The sequence below is a fragment of the Homarus americanus genome, unplaced genomic scaffold (genome assembly GCF_018991925.1).
Source record: "Homarus americanus isolate GMGI-L3 unplaced genomic scaffold, GMGI_Hamer_2.0 scaffold31037, whole genome shotgun sequence".
NCBI classification, from domain to species: domain Eukaryota; kingdom Metazoa; phylum Arthropoda; class Malacostraca; order Decapoda; family Nephropidae; genus Homarus; species Homarus americanus.
The window spans coordinates 578,819-595,156 of NW_024722227.1; the positions used below are offsets into that span (position 1 = coordinate 578,819).

The 16,338-nt window shown below is 36.1% G+C and overlaps 1 protein-coding gene across 5 annotated transcripts in view; it reads right to left on the bottom strand.

Annotated features, from left to right (window-relative positions):
• The window catches only part of LOC121862241 (organic cation transporter protein-like), a 22,365-nt gene extending 7,425 nt beyond the window's left edge, over positions 1–14,940 (bottom strand). The window contains exons 1-4 of one of the 5 annotated variants that reach the window (XM_042360335.1): positions 14,863–14,930; positions 14,516–14,615; positions 12,061–12,292; positions 10,470–10,652 (exon numbers count right to left, since the gene is read on the bottom strand). In XM_042360335.1, the coding sequence (XP_042216269.1) occupies positions 10,470–10,652; positions 12,061–12,285 (408 nt within the window). In that variant the 5' untranslated portion in view covers positions 12,286–12,292; positions 14,516–14,615; positions 14,863–14,930. Of the gene's footprint in view, positions 1–10,469; positions 10,653–12,060; positions 12,293–14,308; positions 14,333–14,503; positions 14,621–14,862 lie in introns of those variants that run through there. The other 4 variants (XM_042360333.1, XM_042360334.1, XM_042360332.1 and 1 more) reach the window with 4 other exon arrangements.
• Between the last annotated feature and the right edge of the window lie 1,398 nt (positions 14,941–16,338).

Consider the following 16,338-nt stretch of genomic DNA (forward strand, 5'->3'; position numbering starts at 1 on the left):
CTTGCTGATTATGAATATGTGGTCCACGATTCATTATCAGAGTAATTAGTGGCCAAAATGACCATGAAAAGATTTTAGACATTTTGAAAGATTTTACTGACTTTTCAATGCTAATTACTCATCAACTATGGGTTTCGAAGGTGTGATTCAGGGTTTGTGTGTTATTCTGAAAAGTACTTAGTGGTTAAACCACTTAAATTTTCAATTCCGAAAAAATTATATTTTAGGTCAAAAATTTTGTAGATTGTAAGACTTACATTTTTGAGTAGTTTTTGGCCAAAAATTGGTTTTCTGAAAATCACCAGTATGGGTACTGCTAGGCTTGCTGATTATGAATATGTGAAGTTCACGATTCGATATCAAAATAATTAATTAGCCAAAATGACCTGAATTTTGGAGCATTTTGAAAGATTTTACTGACATTTTCAATGCTAATTGCTATCAACTATGGGTTTCGAAGGTGTGATTCAGGGTTTGTGTGTTATTCTGAAGATGCTTAATTAGTTAAACCACTTAAATTTCAATTCCGAGAAAAAAGTATATTTTGGTCAAGGCACTGTGGGTGTAAGACTTACATTTTGGTGGATTTGTGGAATTTGATTTGCTGGAAATCACCAGTATGGGTACTCCTGAGCTTGCTGATTATGAATATGTGGTCCACGATTCGATATCAGAGTAATTGAAATTGGCCAAAATGACCCTTGAGAAGATTTTAGACATTTGAAAAGGAATTTTACTGACATTTTTCAATGCTAATTACTCTCATCAACTATGGGTTTTCGAGGTGTGATTCAGGGTTTGTGTGTTATTCTGAAAGTACTTAATTAGTTAAACCACTTAGAATTTCAATTCGAGAAAAAAGAACTTTGGTCAAAATTTTTGTAGATTGTAAGACTTACATTTTTGGTAGTTTATTAAGGGTGATTTGCGCTGAAAATCACAGTATGGGTACTCTGAGCTTGCTGATTATGAATATGTGGTCACGATTCCGATATCAGAAGAGTAGTGGTGGCCAAAATGACCCCATGAAAGATATTAGACATTATGAAGATTTACTGGCATTTTTCAATGCTAGTGCTCATCAACTATGGAGTTTCGAAGGAAGTGTGATTCAGAGGTTTTGTGTATTTATTCTGAAAGTGCTTAATTAGTTAAACCACTTAGAAATTTCAATTCCGAAAAAAGTATATTTTGGTCAAAATTTTGTAAGGTGTAGACTTACATTTTGAGGTAGTTTTTAATAGGGTGATTTTGCTGAAAAATCACAGTATGGAGTACTCCTGAGCTTGCTGATTATGAATATGTGGTCACGATTCGATATCAGAGTAATTAATTAAGCCAAAAATGACCCATGAAAGATTTTAGACATTTTGAAAGATTTACTGACATTTTTCAATGCTAATTACTCATCAACTATGGGTTTTCGAAGAGTGTGATTCAGAGTTTGTGTGTTATTCTGAAAGTGTAATTGGATTTAAACCTTGATTTCAATTCCGAGAAAAAAGTATATTTTGGTCAAAAATTTTTGTAAGGTGTAAGACTTACATTTTTGGTAGTTTGGCCAAAAATTTGATTTGCTGAAAATCACAGTATGCGTTACTCCTGAGCTTGCTGATTATGAATATGGTCCACGATTCGATATCAGAGTAATTAGTGGCCAAAATGACCCTTGAAGATTTTAGACATTTTTGAAAGATTTTACTACTGACATTTTTCAATACTAATTACTCATCAACTATAGGTTTCGAAGGTGTGATTCAGGGTTTTGTGTGTTATTCTGAAAGGAAGTACTTAATTAGGTAAACCACTTAGAATTTTCAATTCGAGAAAAAAGTATATTATTTTGGTCAAAAATTTTGTAAGATGTAAGACTTACATTTTTTAGTAGTTTGGCCAAGAGGCTGATTTGCTGAAAAATCACAGTATGGGTATCTGAGCTTGCTGATTATGAATATTGGTCCACGATTTGATATCAAGTGGTAGTGGCCAAAATATTCCTTGAAAGATTTTAGACATTTTGAAAGATTTTACTGACATTTTTCAATGCTAATTACTCATCAACTATGGGTTTTCGAGGTGTGATTCAGGGTTTGTGTTATTCTGAAGAGTACTTAGTGGATTAAACCACTTAAAATTTCAATTTCAGAAAAAAAAGTATATTTTGATTAAAAATACATGAGTGTAAGACTTACATTTTGAGTGATTTTGGCCAAAATTTGATTTTTCTGAAAATCACAGTATGGGTACTCCTGAGCTTGCTGATTATGAATATGTGGTCCACGATTCGATATCCAAGTAATTAGTAAGCCAAAATGACCCGCCAGAAAAGATTTTAGACATTTTGAAAGATTTTACTGACATTTTCAATGCTGATGCTCATCAACTATGGGTTTCGAAGGTGTGATTCAGGGTTTTGTGTGTTATTCTGAAAGTGCCAATTGGATTAAACCACTTAAATTTCAGATTTGAGAAAAAAAGTATATATTTAATTAAAATTTTGTAAGGTGTAAAACTTACATTTTGGTGGATTTTAGCCAAAATTGATTTTCTGAAAAATCACAGTATAGGTACTCCTGAGCTTGCTGAGTTATGAATATGGTCCCACGATTCGATATCAAGAGTAATTAGTGGCCAAATGACCCATGAAAGATTTTAGAACATTTTGAAAAGATTTTACTGACATTTTCAATGCTAATTACTCATCAACTATGGGTTTTCGAAGGTGTGATTCAGGGTTTGTGTGTTATTCTGAAAGTACTTAGTGGATTAAACCGCTTAAATTTCAATTCCGAGAAAAAAGAGTATAATTTGGTCAAAATTTTTGTAGGTGTAAGACTTACATTTTTGGTGGTTTTTAGTAAAAATTTGATTTTGCTGAAAATCACGAAATGGTACTCCTCAGCTTGCTGATTATGAATATATGGTCTGATTCGATATCGAGTAATTAGTGGCGAAAATGACCCTTGAAAGATTTTAGACATTTTGAAAGATTTTACTGACTTTTCAATACTAATTACTCATCAACTATGGGTTTCGAAGGTGTGATTCGGGGTTTGTGTGTTATTCTGAAAGTACTTAATTAGTTAAACCATAGAATTTCAATTCCGAGAAAAAAGTATATTTTGGTCAAAAATTTTGTAGGTGTGAACTTACATTTTTGGTAGTTTGGCCAAATTTGATTTTTCTGAAAATCACAGTATGGGGTACTCCTGAGCTTGCTGATTAACCAGATATATGTGGTCCACGATTCGATATCAGAGTAATTAGTGGCCAAAATGACCCTTGAAAAGATTTTAGACATTTTGAAAGATTTGCTGACATTTTTCAATGCTAATTACTCATCAACTATGGGTTTCAGAAGGAGTGTGATTCAGGGTTTGTGTGTTATTCTGAAAGTACTTAGTGGATTAAACCATAGAAATTTCAATTCAGGAAAAAAGTATATTTTGGTCAAGAATTTTGTAAGGTGTAAGACTTACATTTTTTGGTGGTTTTGGCCAAAAATTTGATTTGCTGAAATCACAGTATGGGTACTCCTGAGCTTGCTGATTAGCAGATATGTGGTCCGATTCGATATCAGAGTAATTAATTAGCCAAAATGACATGAAAGATTTTAGACATTTTGAAAGATTTTACTGACATTTTTCAATGCTAATTACTCGTAACTATGGGTTTCGAAGGTGTGGATTCAGGGTTTTGTGTGTTGTTAGTACTTAATTAGTTAAACCCTTAAATTTCAATTCCGAGAAAAAGAATATTTTGGTCAAAAATTTTTGTAAGGTGTAAGACTTATTTTTGAGGTGATTTTTTAATAAGAATTTGATTTTTACTGAAAAATCACCCAGTATGGGTACTCCTGAGCTTGCTGATTATGAATATGTGGTCACGATTCGATATCAGAGTAATTAGTGGCCAAAATGACCCTTGAAAAGATATTAGACATTTTGAAAGATTTTACTGGCCTGTTGCTAGTACTCATCAACTATATGGGTTTCGAAAGGTGTGATTCAGGGTTTGTGTGTTATTCTGAAAGTGCTTAATTAATTAAACCACTTAGAATTTCAATTCCGAGAAAAAAAAGTATATTTTGGTCAAAAATTTTTTTATGGAGTGTAAGACTTACATTTTGAGTGGTGATTTTTATTAGGAGGTGATTTTGCTGAAAAATCACAGTATGGGTACTCTCCTAGGCTTGCTGATTAGGAATATGTGGTCCACGATTCGATATCAAAATTAATTAGCCAAGAAAATGACCCTTGAAGATTTTGACATTTTTGAAAGATTTTACTGACATTTTCAATGCTAATTACTCATCAACTATGGGTTTTCGAAGGTGTGATTCAGGGTTTGTGTGTTATTCTGAAAGTGCCAATTAGTTAAACCATAAATTTCAATTCAAGAAAAAAGTATATTCTGGTCAAAAATTTTGTAAGGTGTAAGACTTACATTTTTGGTGGTTTTGGCCAAGAATTTGATTTTTCACAGAAAATCACAATTATGGGTATCTGAGCTTGCTGATTATGAATATGTGGTCGATTCGATATCAGAGTAATTAGTAGCCAAAATGACCCTTGAATTTTAGACATTTTTTGAAGATTTTTACTGACATTTTTCAATGCTAATTACTCATCAACTATCGGGTTTCGAAGGTGTGATTCAGGGTTTGTGTTATTCTGAAAGTACTTGATGGTTAAACCATAAATTTCAATTCCAGAAAAGTATATTCTGGTCAAAAATTTTTGTAAAGATTAATAAGACTTACATTTTTTGGTGGTTTTGGCCAAGAATTTGATTTTTTCTGAAAATCACAGTATGGAGTACTCCTGAGCTTGCTGGTTATGAATATAACGGTCCCACGTTCGATATCAGAGTAATTGATGGCCAAAATGACCCTTGAAAGATTTTAGACATTTGAAGATTTTACTGACATTTTCAATGCTAATTACTCATCAACTATGGGTTTCGAAGGTGTGATTCAGGGTTGTGTGTTATTCTGAAGGTAGCAATTAGTTAAACACTTAGAATTTCAATTCGAAAAAGTATGTATGGTCAAAAATTTTTGTAAGGTGTAAGACTTACATTTTGAGGTAGTTTTAGCCAAAATTTGATTTACCTGAAAATCACAGTATGGGTACTCCCTGAGCTTGCTGATTATAGACTATGTGGTCCACGATTCGATATCAGAGTAATTAGTGGCCAAAATGACTGAAGATTTTAGACATTTTTGAAAGATTTTTGCTGACATTTTTCAATGCTAATTACTCATCAACTATATGGGTTTTCGAAGGTGTGATTCAGGGTTTGTGTGTTATTCTGAAAGTATAGTGGAAACCACTTAAATTTCAATTCCGAAAAAGTATATTTGGTCCAAAAAATTTTGTAAGGTGTAAGACTTACATTTTTGAAAAGGTGGTTTTGAAAAATTTGATTTTCAAAATCACAGTATAGGTACTCCTGAGCTTGCTGATTATGAATATGTGGTCCACGATTCGATATCAAGTGATGATAGCCAAAATGACATGAAAGATTTTAGACATTTGAAAAGATTTTACTGACATTTTTCAATGCTAATTACTCATCAACTATGGGTTTTCGAAGGTGTGATTCAGGGTTTGTGTGTGTTATTCTGAAAGTGTAATTAGTTAAACCACTTAAATTTCAATTCCGAGAAAAAAGTATATTTTGGTCAAAAATTTTGTAAGGTGTAAGACTTACATTTTGGTGGTTTTATTAAGGGTGATTTTCTGAAAATCACAGTATCGTTACTCCTGAGCTTGCTGATGATTATGAATATGTGGTCACGATTCGATATCAGAGTAATTAGTATGACAAAAATGACCCATGAAAGATTTTAGACATTTTGAAAGATTTTGACATTTTCAATGCTAATTACTCATCAACTATGGGTTTTCGAAGGTGTGATTCAGGGTTTGTGTGTTATTCTGAAGAATGCTTAATTAGTTAAACCACTTAAATTTCAATTCCGAAAAAAGTATATTTTGGTCAAAAATTTTTGTAAGTGTGGGCTTACATTTTTGGTGAATTTTTGGCCAAGAGGTGATTTTCTGAAAATCACAGTATGGAGTACTCCTGAGCTTGCTGATTATGAATATGGTCCACGATTCGATATCAAAACAATTAGTGGCCAAATGGCCCTTAAAGAAAGATTTTTAGACATTTTTGAGAAGATTTTACTGACATTTTTCAATGCTAATTACTCATCCTTCTATGGGTTTTCGAAAGGTGTGATTCAGGGTTTTGTGTGTTATTCTGAAAATACTTAATTAGTTAAACCACTTAAATTTCAATTCGAGAAAAAAGAATATTTTTGGTCAAAAATTTTGTAAGGTGTAAGACTTACACATTTTAATTGATTTTTAATAAGAAATTTGATTTCTGCTGAAAATCACAGTATGGGGCCTCCTGAGCTTGCTGATTATGAATATGTGGTCCACGATTCGATATCAGAGTAATTAGTGTAAATGGCCATGAAAAAGATTTTAGACATTTTGAAAGATTTTACTGACATTTTCAATGTAGTACTCATCAACTTCTATGAGTTTCGAAGAGTGTGATTCAGGGGTTTTTGTGTATTCTGAAAGTACTTAATTAGTTAAGCCATAGAATTTCAATTCGAGAAAAAGTATATTTTGGTCAAAAATTTTGCTGAGTTATTAAGACTTACATTTTGGTGGTTTTGGCCAAAAATTTGATTTTGCTGAAAATCACAGTATGGGTACTCCTGAGCTTGCTGATTATGAATGTATGGTCCACGATTCGATATCAGAGTAATTAGTGGCCAAAATGACATGATAGATTTTAGACATTTTGAAAGATTTTACTGACATTTTCAATGCTAATTACTCATCAACGCTATATGGGTTTCGAAGGTGTGATTCGGGGTTTGTGTGTTATTCTAGAAATTATAATTAGTTAAAGCCACTTAGAATTTCAATTCCGAAAAAAAAATATATTTTAGTCAAGAATTTTTTGTAGGTGTAAGACTTACATTTTTAATTGGTTTTGGCAAGGGTGATTTTGCTGAAAAATCACAGTATGGAGTACTCCTGAGCTTGCTGATTAGGAATATGTGGTCCACGATTCGATATCCAGAGTAATTAGTGGCCAAAATGACCATGAAAGATTTTAGAAATTTTGAAGATTTTACTGACATTTTCAATGCTAATTACTCATCAACTATGGGTTTCAGGGTGTGATTCAGGGTTTGTGTGTTATTCTGAAAGTACTTAATTAGTTAAACCACTTAAATTTCAGATTCCGAGAAAAAAGTATGTTGGTCAAAAATTTTTGTAAGGTGTAAGACTTACATTTTTGGTGGTTTTTAGCCAAGAATTGGATTTGCTGAAAATCTAAAGTATGGGTACTCCTGAGCTTGCTGATTTAAGATATGTGGGTCCCACGATTCGATATCAGAGTAATTAGTGGCCAAATGACCCATGAAAGATTTTTGGAGCATTTTTGAAAGATTTTACTGACATTTTTCAATGCTAATTACTCATCAACTATGGGTTTCCAAGGTGTGATTTAGTGTTTGTGTGTTATTCTGAAAGTACTTAATTGGTTAAAACCCTTAAATTTCAATTCTGAGAAAAAGTATATTTGGTCAAAAATTTTGTAAGGTTATAGACTTACATTTTTGTGGTTTTTGGCCAAAATTAGATTTTGCTGAAAACACAGTATGGGTACTCCTGAACTTGCTCTTATGAACATGTGGTCCATTTATCTAATTCTTAGAGTAATTAGTGGCCAAATGACCTCGAAAGATTTTACTGACATTTTGAGAAAGATTTTACTGAGCATTTTTCAATGCTGAAATTACTCATCAACTATGGGTTTTCGAAGGAAGGTGTGATTCAGGGTTTGTGTGTTATTCTGAAAGAGTACTTAATTAGTTAAACCACTTAATTTCGAATTCCGAAAAAAGTATATTTGGTCAAAAATTTTGTAGGTGTAAGACTTACATTTTTTGATGATTTTTGGCCAAAAATTTGATTTTGCTGAAAATCACAGTATGGGTACTCCTGAGCTTACTGATTATGAATATGTGGTCCCACGATTCGATATCAGAGTAATTAGTGTAAAATGACCATGAATTTAGACATTTTGAAGATTTACTGACATTTTTCAATGCTAATTACTCATCAACTATGGGTTTCGAAGGTGTGATTCAGGGGTTTGTGTGTTATTCTGAAAGTACTTAGTGGATTAAACCATAAATTCAATTCCGAGAAAAAAGTATATTCTGGTCAAAAATTTTTGTAAAAGGTGTAAGACTTACATTTTTGAGTGGTTTTTATTAAAAATTTGATTTTGCTGAAAAATCACAGTATGGGTACTCTAAGGCTTGCTGATTATGAATATGTGGTCCACGATTCGATATCAGAGTAATTGGTAACCAAAATATTGTGAAGATTTTAGACATTTTGAAAGATTTTGCAGCATTTTCAATGCTAATTACTCATCAACTATGGGTTTCGAAATTGTGATTCAGGGTTTGTGTGTTGATACAGAGAGATGCTTAGTGGATTAAACCATAGAATTTCAATTCCGAGAAAAAAGTATATTTTGGTCAAAAATTTTGTAGATTAATAAGACTTACATTTTGGTGGTTTTGGCCAAAATTTGATTTTTCTGAAAATCTGATATGAGTCACTCCTGAGCTTGCTGATTAGGAATATAGGGTCCTGATTTGACTATAGGTAATTAGTGGCCAAAATGACCCATGAAAGATTTTAGACATTTTGAAAGATTTACTGACATTTTTCAATGCTAATTACTCATCAACTATGGGTTTGAAGGTGTGATTCAGGGTTTTGTGTGTTTATTCTGAGAAGAGTGTAGTGGATTAAACCACTTAAATTTCAATTCCGAGAAAAAAGTATATTATGGTCTAAAAATTTTGTATGGAGTGTAAGACTTACATTTTTTGCAGTGATTTTTAATAAAGGGTGATTTTTGCTACCAAAATCACAGTATGGGTACTCCTGAGCTTGCTGATTAGAATATATGGTCCACGATTCGATATCAAGTAATTAGTAGCCAAAATATTACATGAAAGATTTTAGACATTTTGAAAGGAATTTTACTGACATTTTTCAATGCTAATTACTCATCAACTATGGGTTTCGAAGGTGTGATTCAGGGTTTGTGTGTTATTCTGAAAGTACTTAATTGGATTAAACCATAGAATTTCAATTCCGAGAAAAAAGTATATATTTGGTCAAAAATTTTGTAAGGTGTAAGACTTACATTTTTGGTGGTTTTTAGCCAAAAATTTGATTTTGCTGAAAATCACAGTATGGGTACTCCTGAGCTTGCTGATTATGAATATGTGGTCCACGATTCGATATCAGAGAAATTAGTGGCCAAAATGACCCTTGAAAGATTTTAGACATTTTGAAAGATTTTACTGACATTTTTCAATGCTAATTACTCATCAACTATGGGTTTCGAAGGTGTGATTCAGGGTTTGTGTGTTATTCTGAAAGTGCTTAATTAGTTAAACCACTTAAATTTCAATTCCGAGAAAAAAGTATATTTTGGTCAAAAATTTTGTAAGGTGTAAGACTTACATTTTTGGTGGTTTTTGGCCAAAAATTTGATTTTTCTGAAAATCACAGTATGGGTACTCCTGAGCTTGCTGATTATGAATATGTGGTCCACGATTCGATATCAGAGTAATTAGTGGCCAAAATGACCCTTGAAAGATTTTAGACATTTTGAAAGATTTTACTGACATTTTTCAATGCTAATTACTCATCAACTATGGGTTTCGAAGGTGTGATTCAGGGTTTGTGTGTTATTCTGAATATACTTAATTAGTTAAAGAACTTAAATTTCAATTCCGAGAAAACATTATAATATGGTCAAAAATTTTGTAAGGTGTAAGACTTACATTTTTGGTGGTTTTGGACCAAAAATTTGATTTTGCTGAAAATCACAGTATGTGTACTCCTGAGCTTGCTGATTATGAATATGTGGTCCACGATTCGATTGCAGAGTAATTAGTGGCCAAAATGACCCTTGAAATATTTTACTGACATTTTTCAATGCTAATTTCTCATAAACCCCTTAAATTTCAATTCTGAGATAAAAATATATTTTTGTCAAAAATTTTGTAAAGTGTAACTCTAAAGGATACTTTTACCATATTCCAAGTGAAGGATTAAGTGTTTTAAGTGTACCAAGGGAATGACCACTGAGATTTAACCTTCAATAACTGGCGACCTTTTGGAGGCACTTGTCTGACCCTTGTGTCCTCGGGTTGTCCAGCAGATGAAGTCAAATTCCTTTTTCCCTACATATCAAATCACACACACAATCATACTAGTCTCTCATAAACACTAATAGTTAGTATATTCCTGAACTTAATATGACATTTACATATTTAGATATATATATAGTCGACAAACATTATACGTAGTTGATCAACTTTGACCTTTACTGACCTCTGAGGTGTAGGAAGAGAAAACGTGATCGAGGTCATATTTCCAGCCGTCGACACAGGTCATGGTTGGTGAAGGTAACTGCTCCAGTGAGGTCACGTTGATCACGTTATCGGACACCAAGTATGATGAGGTCACATTAAGGTCAAACTGGTGACATGTGTAGGGCTGCCTGGCGTCCGAGTCCTGCAGTATATTGGTATGGTAGTATGTGGGTGTGTTAGTATGTGGGTATGTTAGTATGTGGGTATGTTAGTATGTGGGTATGTTATTGTGTTTATATGTTAGTATGTGGGTATGTTAGTATGTGGGTATGTGGGTATGTTAGTATGTGGGTATGTTATTGTGTTGATATGTTTGTATGTGGGTATGTTAGTATGTGGGTATGTGGGTGTGTTAGTATGTGGGTATGTTATTGTGTTGATATGTTAGGACAGAACAGTTTCACGGTTACAAAGTCCTCCAATACCTCAGTCATTTTTACAACTGTTATCTGAAGTTTATCAGATTATAATGAGTGATGATGTATACTTAGCGTTAATTTAGTATCAAATCAAGATCAACTTAAGTAATCTGTAAGTGACTTGTTAATGAGCAGACGGGAAGACGGTGGGTCAGTAGGAGGTGAGATAGGTTTTGAAGAGGTTGTTGTTTATAATTAATGGTATTCTGATATTGTTCCTTGGCTCTCGGGAGACAAGTTAGCACATGTGAGGGAGCCTTTGTTATCCTCTTAACACCTGGTACTACAGTTGTTTACCTGACAACCTTGGTGCTGCTTTAGGTAACACCAGAGGAAGGAGTTTGTCTATTACTGAATTTTTAGAAGTGGTTTGAGCAACTCAGGCTGTATCGCTCTTTAGTAGTAGGTACCGGAGTTAATTGTTGGGGTAAGTGAAGGGTGTCGAATGGATTGTCGACAATATATCTTTCTTACTTAACCAAAACGCTTAGGATTTAGTGTGCTTTCACCTTAGCGTCTTCCTAATACTTTGCATCTGTTATGCAGCCAGTACGCGATGCCTGCCTCGTTCCCTTGACTAATAGACACTCGGTGGTAGTGTTCTAGTCTTGGGAAGCAGCATCTCTCCAGGAGGAGGCTGACCTCCTCCAGAAAACACAGGGTAGTTTTGATATTTTAAGTATAGTTATATATATATATATATATATATATATATATATATATATATATATATATATATATATATATATATATATATATATATATATATATATATATATATATATATATATATATATATATATATATATATATATATATATATATATATATATATATATATATATATATATATATATATATATATATATATATATATATATATATATATATATATATCTATCTATAATTTTTGGTATATTATAATTGTAAATAGAAAACCCCCTATTAGTGAACACGGCGACACATGACCTAAACTGTTACAACACCAGATGAACTATACACAAGTCAGTCCATCAATCAATGCCTCAGTAGGAGACAAATGAACGTATCTAATTTTTATGCATCAGGATCCAGATTGGTAAACAAACCTCGAATACTAAACGGACTCTCTCTCTCTCTCCTGGTTCTTACATAGGGCGTGGTGTTGAGCAGAGGAGCGAGGTGATGGTAGAATTCTTGGTCTCCTCCTTCGTGAGGTCTCTGGTTGCAAGTGTGAGGAGGTACAGCCAACACAAAGAGCTGCACGTAGTAGGTGAAGCCGACGATGCCCGTGGTGAATGGGATCAGTAGGAAGCTCAGAAGACGCTGGTACATCCCAAATGACCCTATGTCCGCCAGCAGGTCCTCGAAGTGCATGGTGGTGCTAGAGTGGCAGGGAGAGAGTGGTAGTGTTAGGGAGGGAAGGGCTTTAGTTGTGGTGGTGAAGGGATGGTGGTTGTGAATGGTTGTTTCCTTCAGTTTTAGTAGTACTTGAAGCAATTGCTGAGGCTCTTACGGTTGTGGTGTGTGTGTGTGTGTGTGTGTGTGTGTAAGTTTCGGTGGTAGTGTTGTATCTTGGTTGTGGTGGTGATAGCAGTTTTAGTGGCTGTGTTATGGTAGTATGGTTTCAAGGGCTGCTGTTGTGGTTGTTTGATAACTGCTGGAACTTTTTTTTTGTGGTGGCGGCGGTGGTGGAGAGGGAAAGGTCGTAAGGGTTATTAATTGTTTTGTTTTAGAGACTTCGTTTAAAGGCATATTACTGTAGTTAGATTTCTAGGTGTTGTAATATGCGTCGATGTAGTGGTTGGGAGACGATTCAGAGGTGTTTTGAGTTTGTGATAGTGTGGTTATTGTGGTTGTGTGGTTATTATGGTGGCGTGGTTACTGTGGTGGTGTGGTGTTGTGGTTATTGTGGTTGTGTGGTTATTATGGTGGCGTGGTTACTGTGGTGGTGTGGTGTTGTGGTTATTATGGTGGTGTGGTGTTGTGGTTACTGTGGTTATTGTGATTGTGTGGTTATTATGGTGGCGTGGTTACTGTGGTTGTGTGGTGTTGTGGTGGTGTGGTGTTTGTGAGTTACTGTGGTTATTGTGGTTGTGTGGTTATTATGGTGGCGTGGTTACTGTGGTGGTGTGGTGTTGTGGTTATTGTGGTTGTGTGGTTATTATGGTGGCGTGGTTACTGTGGTGGTGTGGTGTTGTGGTTATTATGGTGGTGTGGTGTTGTGGTTACTGTGGTTATTGTGATTGTGTGGTTATTATGGTGGCGTGGTTACTGTGGCGGTGTTATGGTTATTGTAGTGGTGCGGTTACTAGTGTATGATGGTCCTGATTGACTAATCCTTCAAGTCTATGGAACCAAGATGTTGATGAAAATTTAATTTTACATTAAGCGTAATAAAGGTATTGTCAACGCCACTTATAAGACACACAGACTGACGGCCTCGAGTTACCTTACTGGCAACTTGGCTAGGTCCATCCCTCTCCCGCCTCTCTTGAAACACAAACCAGATAATTAATCAGTGGTCAGCCTGGGTGTAAGGTTATTGTTTATCCCTGAACACGTTAGTGAGGATAGGATTTAGAAACAGAAAGAAAATAAATTTTTATAAGTTACTTATCCATGATAATGTGCTTGCCATTGACTTAAGCTGGACTCTTAATCCGCGTGTCGAGGAATACCAAATACTGAGATTATAAGCAAAATTTCAACACCAAAAATGCTCAAATTAATCAGGAAAATTATAAAAAAAATCATGTTCGATGGATAATTAGTACAATTAATTATGAAAATTTCAATATTTCGACCACAGATTCTTAATCTGCGCGTCGAGAAATACCTATACTAATATTTTGAGCAAAAGTAATGTTTTGGACACCCCAAATTTTTTGGGTGTTTGGTGAATGGTTTATTAGGTCGAGGTAAAAGTCAAGCAGGAGCAGGAGGACGGCAGCTCACGTACACAAGTCAAGTCTGAGAAGTTTATGTCTGGGAAAGTGTCATTGAAGTTGGTCTCTTATCCAGCACGTCAACACTTAACCCACTTATCCAGCAGGTCGACACTTACACCCACTTATCCAGCACGTTGACACTTACACCCTCTTTCCAGCACGTTGACACTTACACCCTCTCCAGCGTGACACTTATCCAGCAAGCGACACACCTCTTATCAGCACGGCGACACTCCATATCCAGCACGTTGACACTTACCCTCTTCCAGCACGTCGTCCAGCAAGGCGACACACACCCTCTTATCCAGCACGGCGACCCACCCTTTCCAGCACGTCGACACTTATCCAGCACGTCGACACTTATCCAACACGTCAAAACTTACAACCCTTATCCAGCACGTCGACACTTATCCAGCACGTCGATACTTATCCAGCAAGGCGACACTTACACCCTCTTATCCAGCACGGCGACACTTACACCCTCTTTTCCGGACACACCTCTTATCCGGCGACACTTACCCTCTTTCCAGCACGGCGACACTTACCCTCTTATCCAGCACGAGCACTTACCCTCTTATCCAGCGGCGCACACCCTCTTATCCAGCACACTTCCTCTTCTCGAGCACCCTCTTTCAACAGCAAACGCCCTTTGTAACACTTTATTGTTCCAGGATGATAAATAAGCAGGAGTTCAGTATTTCCTCCCCTCCGAACTTTTCCTCTCAATTATCTCTGTCTGAGTTCAGTTTCTTCACACTGCACTTTGAGAATAAAGAGAGTGTCAAGCGTTTACAAATAGGTGAATGGATGGATTGAATCGTCTAGTGTTTAAATAAAAGTTGATTCAAGTTGACTTACTAGAAATGTTGTTGTAATGTAGATAGATAGATAGATGGATGGAAATAGTTAAATGTTTGTATTATATTTTGGGTGACTTAGACAGGTAATTGGGTATTTACGGCAACATGAATTATATATTAAATTATCAGAGGAGGGAGGGCACCTATGAAGAACTGTTGGTGAGAGATGAGAATGAGTAGTGTCTTCTAGGCAGTGGTGTACAAGACTGAAGAGCCTTTCATCTCCGTGTTACATGAGAACTCCTCCCTCCCTCCTTACCTCTCTCTCTCTCTCTCTCACACTCCTCCTACTCTCTCTCTCTCTCTCTCTCTCTCTCTCTCCTAAGATCACCTCAATCCTCACGTTCCTCCCTCCTTTCTTTCTTTACTTCTAAACCATTTTCTCGTATTTTCCTTCCCTCTCCTTTCTCACTCCCTCCCCTCTCCCTACCTCCCTCCATCCCTCCTACCTCCCTCCATCCCACCCACCTTCCTTCCTTCCTTCCTTTGCTATTTCTCTCCTCCCCTTCTTCCCTCCTCCCACTCCCCTCTTCTCTCCTTCATGAACGACGGAAACCAAGAACAAAGTGTGTACTAATCCCTCTCATCACCCACCCACCAACCCACCCACCCACCCACCCACCCTGCCCACCCACCACCCCACCCCCACCCACCCACCACCCCACCCCCACCCACCCACCCAACCACCCCCACCCACCCACCCAACCACCCCACCCACCCACCCACCCCCACCCACCCCACCCCCCCACCCACCCACCCCACCCACCAACCCACCACCACTACCCATCTATGCATGTATGGATGTGTGTATGGAAGTCTGCTTGTTCGTGGGTGCAGGAGTTTTCAGTAATTAGTGTTTGTTTGTATTCTTGGCATCTGAGACGGACAGACAGACAGACGGTAGAGATATATACTGATATGTATACATGAGAGAGAGAGAGAGAGAGAGAGAGAGAGAGAGAGAGAGAGACTAGTCAGTAACCCCCCCACAACAGGTCCCAGTAGAGTGAGCCGTCTTGACTTCCAGTACACCCTAGTAACCCAGCACTTGAGGCTAGTATATAAACAACGCCACTTACTCCTCATACACACATTGCCTGACTTCGTTACTGACACATTAATCACACCTAACCTACCCCAACCTATGCTATCTTAACCTGACCTTCCCGACACATTATCACACGCTTGGTGGATTCGTATTGAATTTGGGATAAAGAAAGGTGTAGAAATATCCTGTTTTTTTCTTCTATCAAGGACACCGTGACCAAGTAGTGTAAGCTTTAACATGATGGATTAGCGTAAACTGCCAGGAGGACTGTGATAATTTACCCAAATTAGTACAGTATTTATGAATATTTTCGTCTACGTCACCGAGTATGTTGTTTTACTCTCCTATAAACTAAGGGTAATCAATAGGTCATTATCAAACTATGACGTCATCACAATATGACGTGAGAGAACATTATGTACCAAGTGATGGCTGGCAAGAATTGTGCGGCCAGCGACGGGAGAAGTTTGATACCAATTGTTTTAAACTGTCCTTAAGTGAGACAAGACAGGCACTGGTGCCATTGTATAATCCAGTTACTGTTAAATGACATCATACTAACAGTTCTATC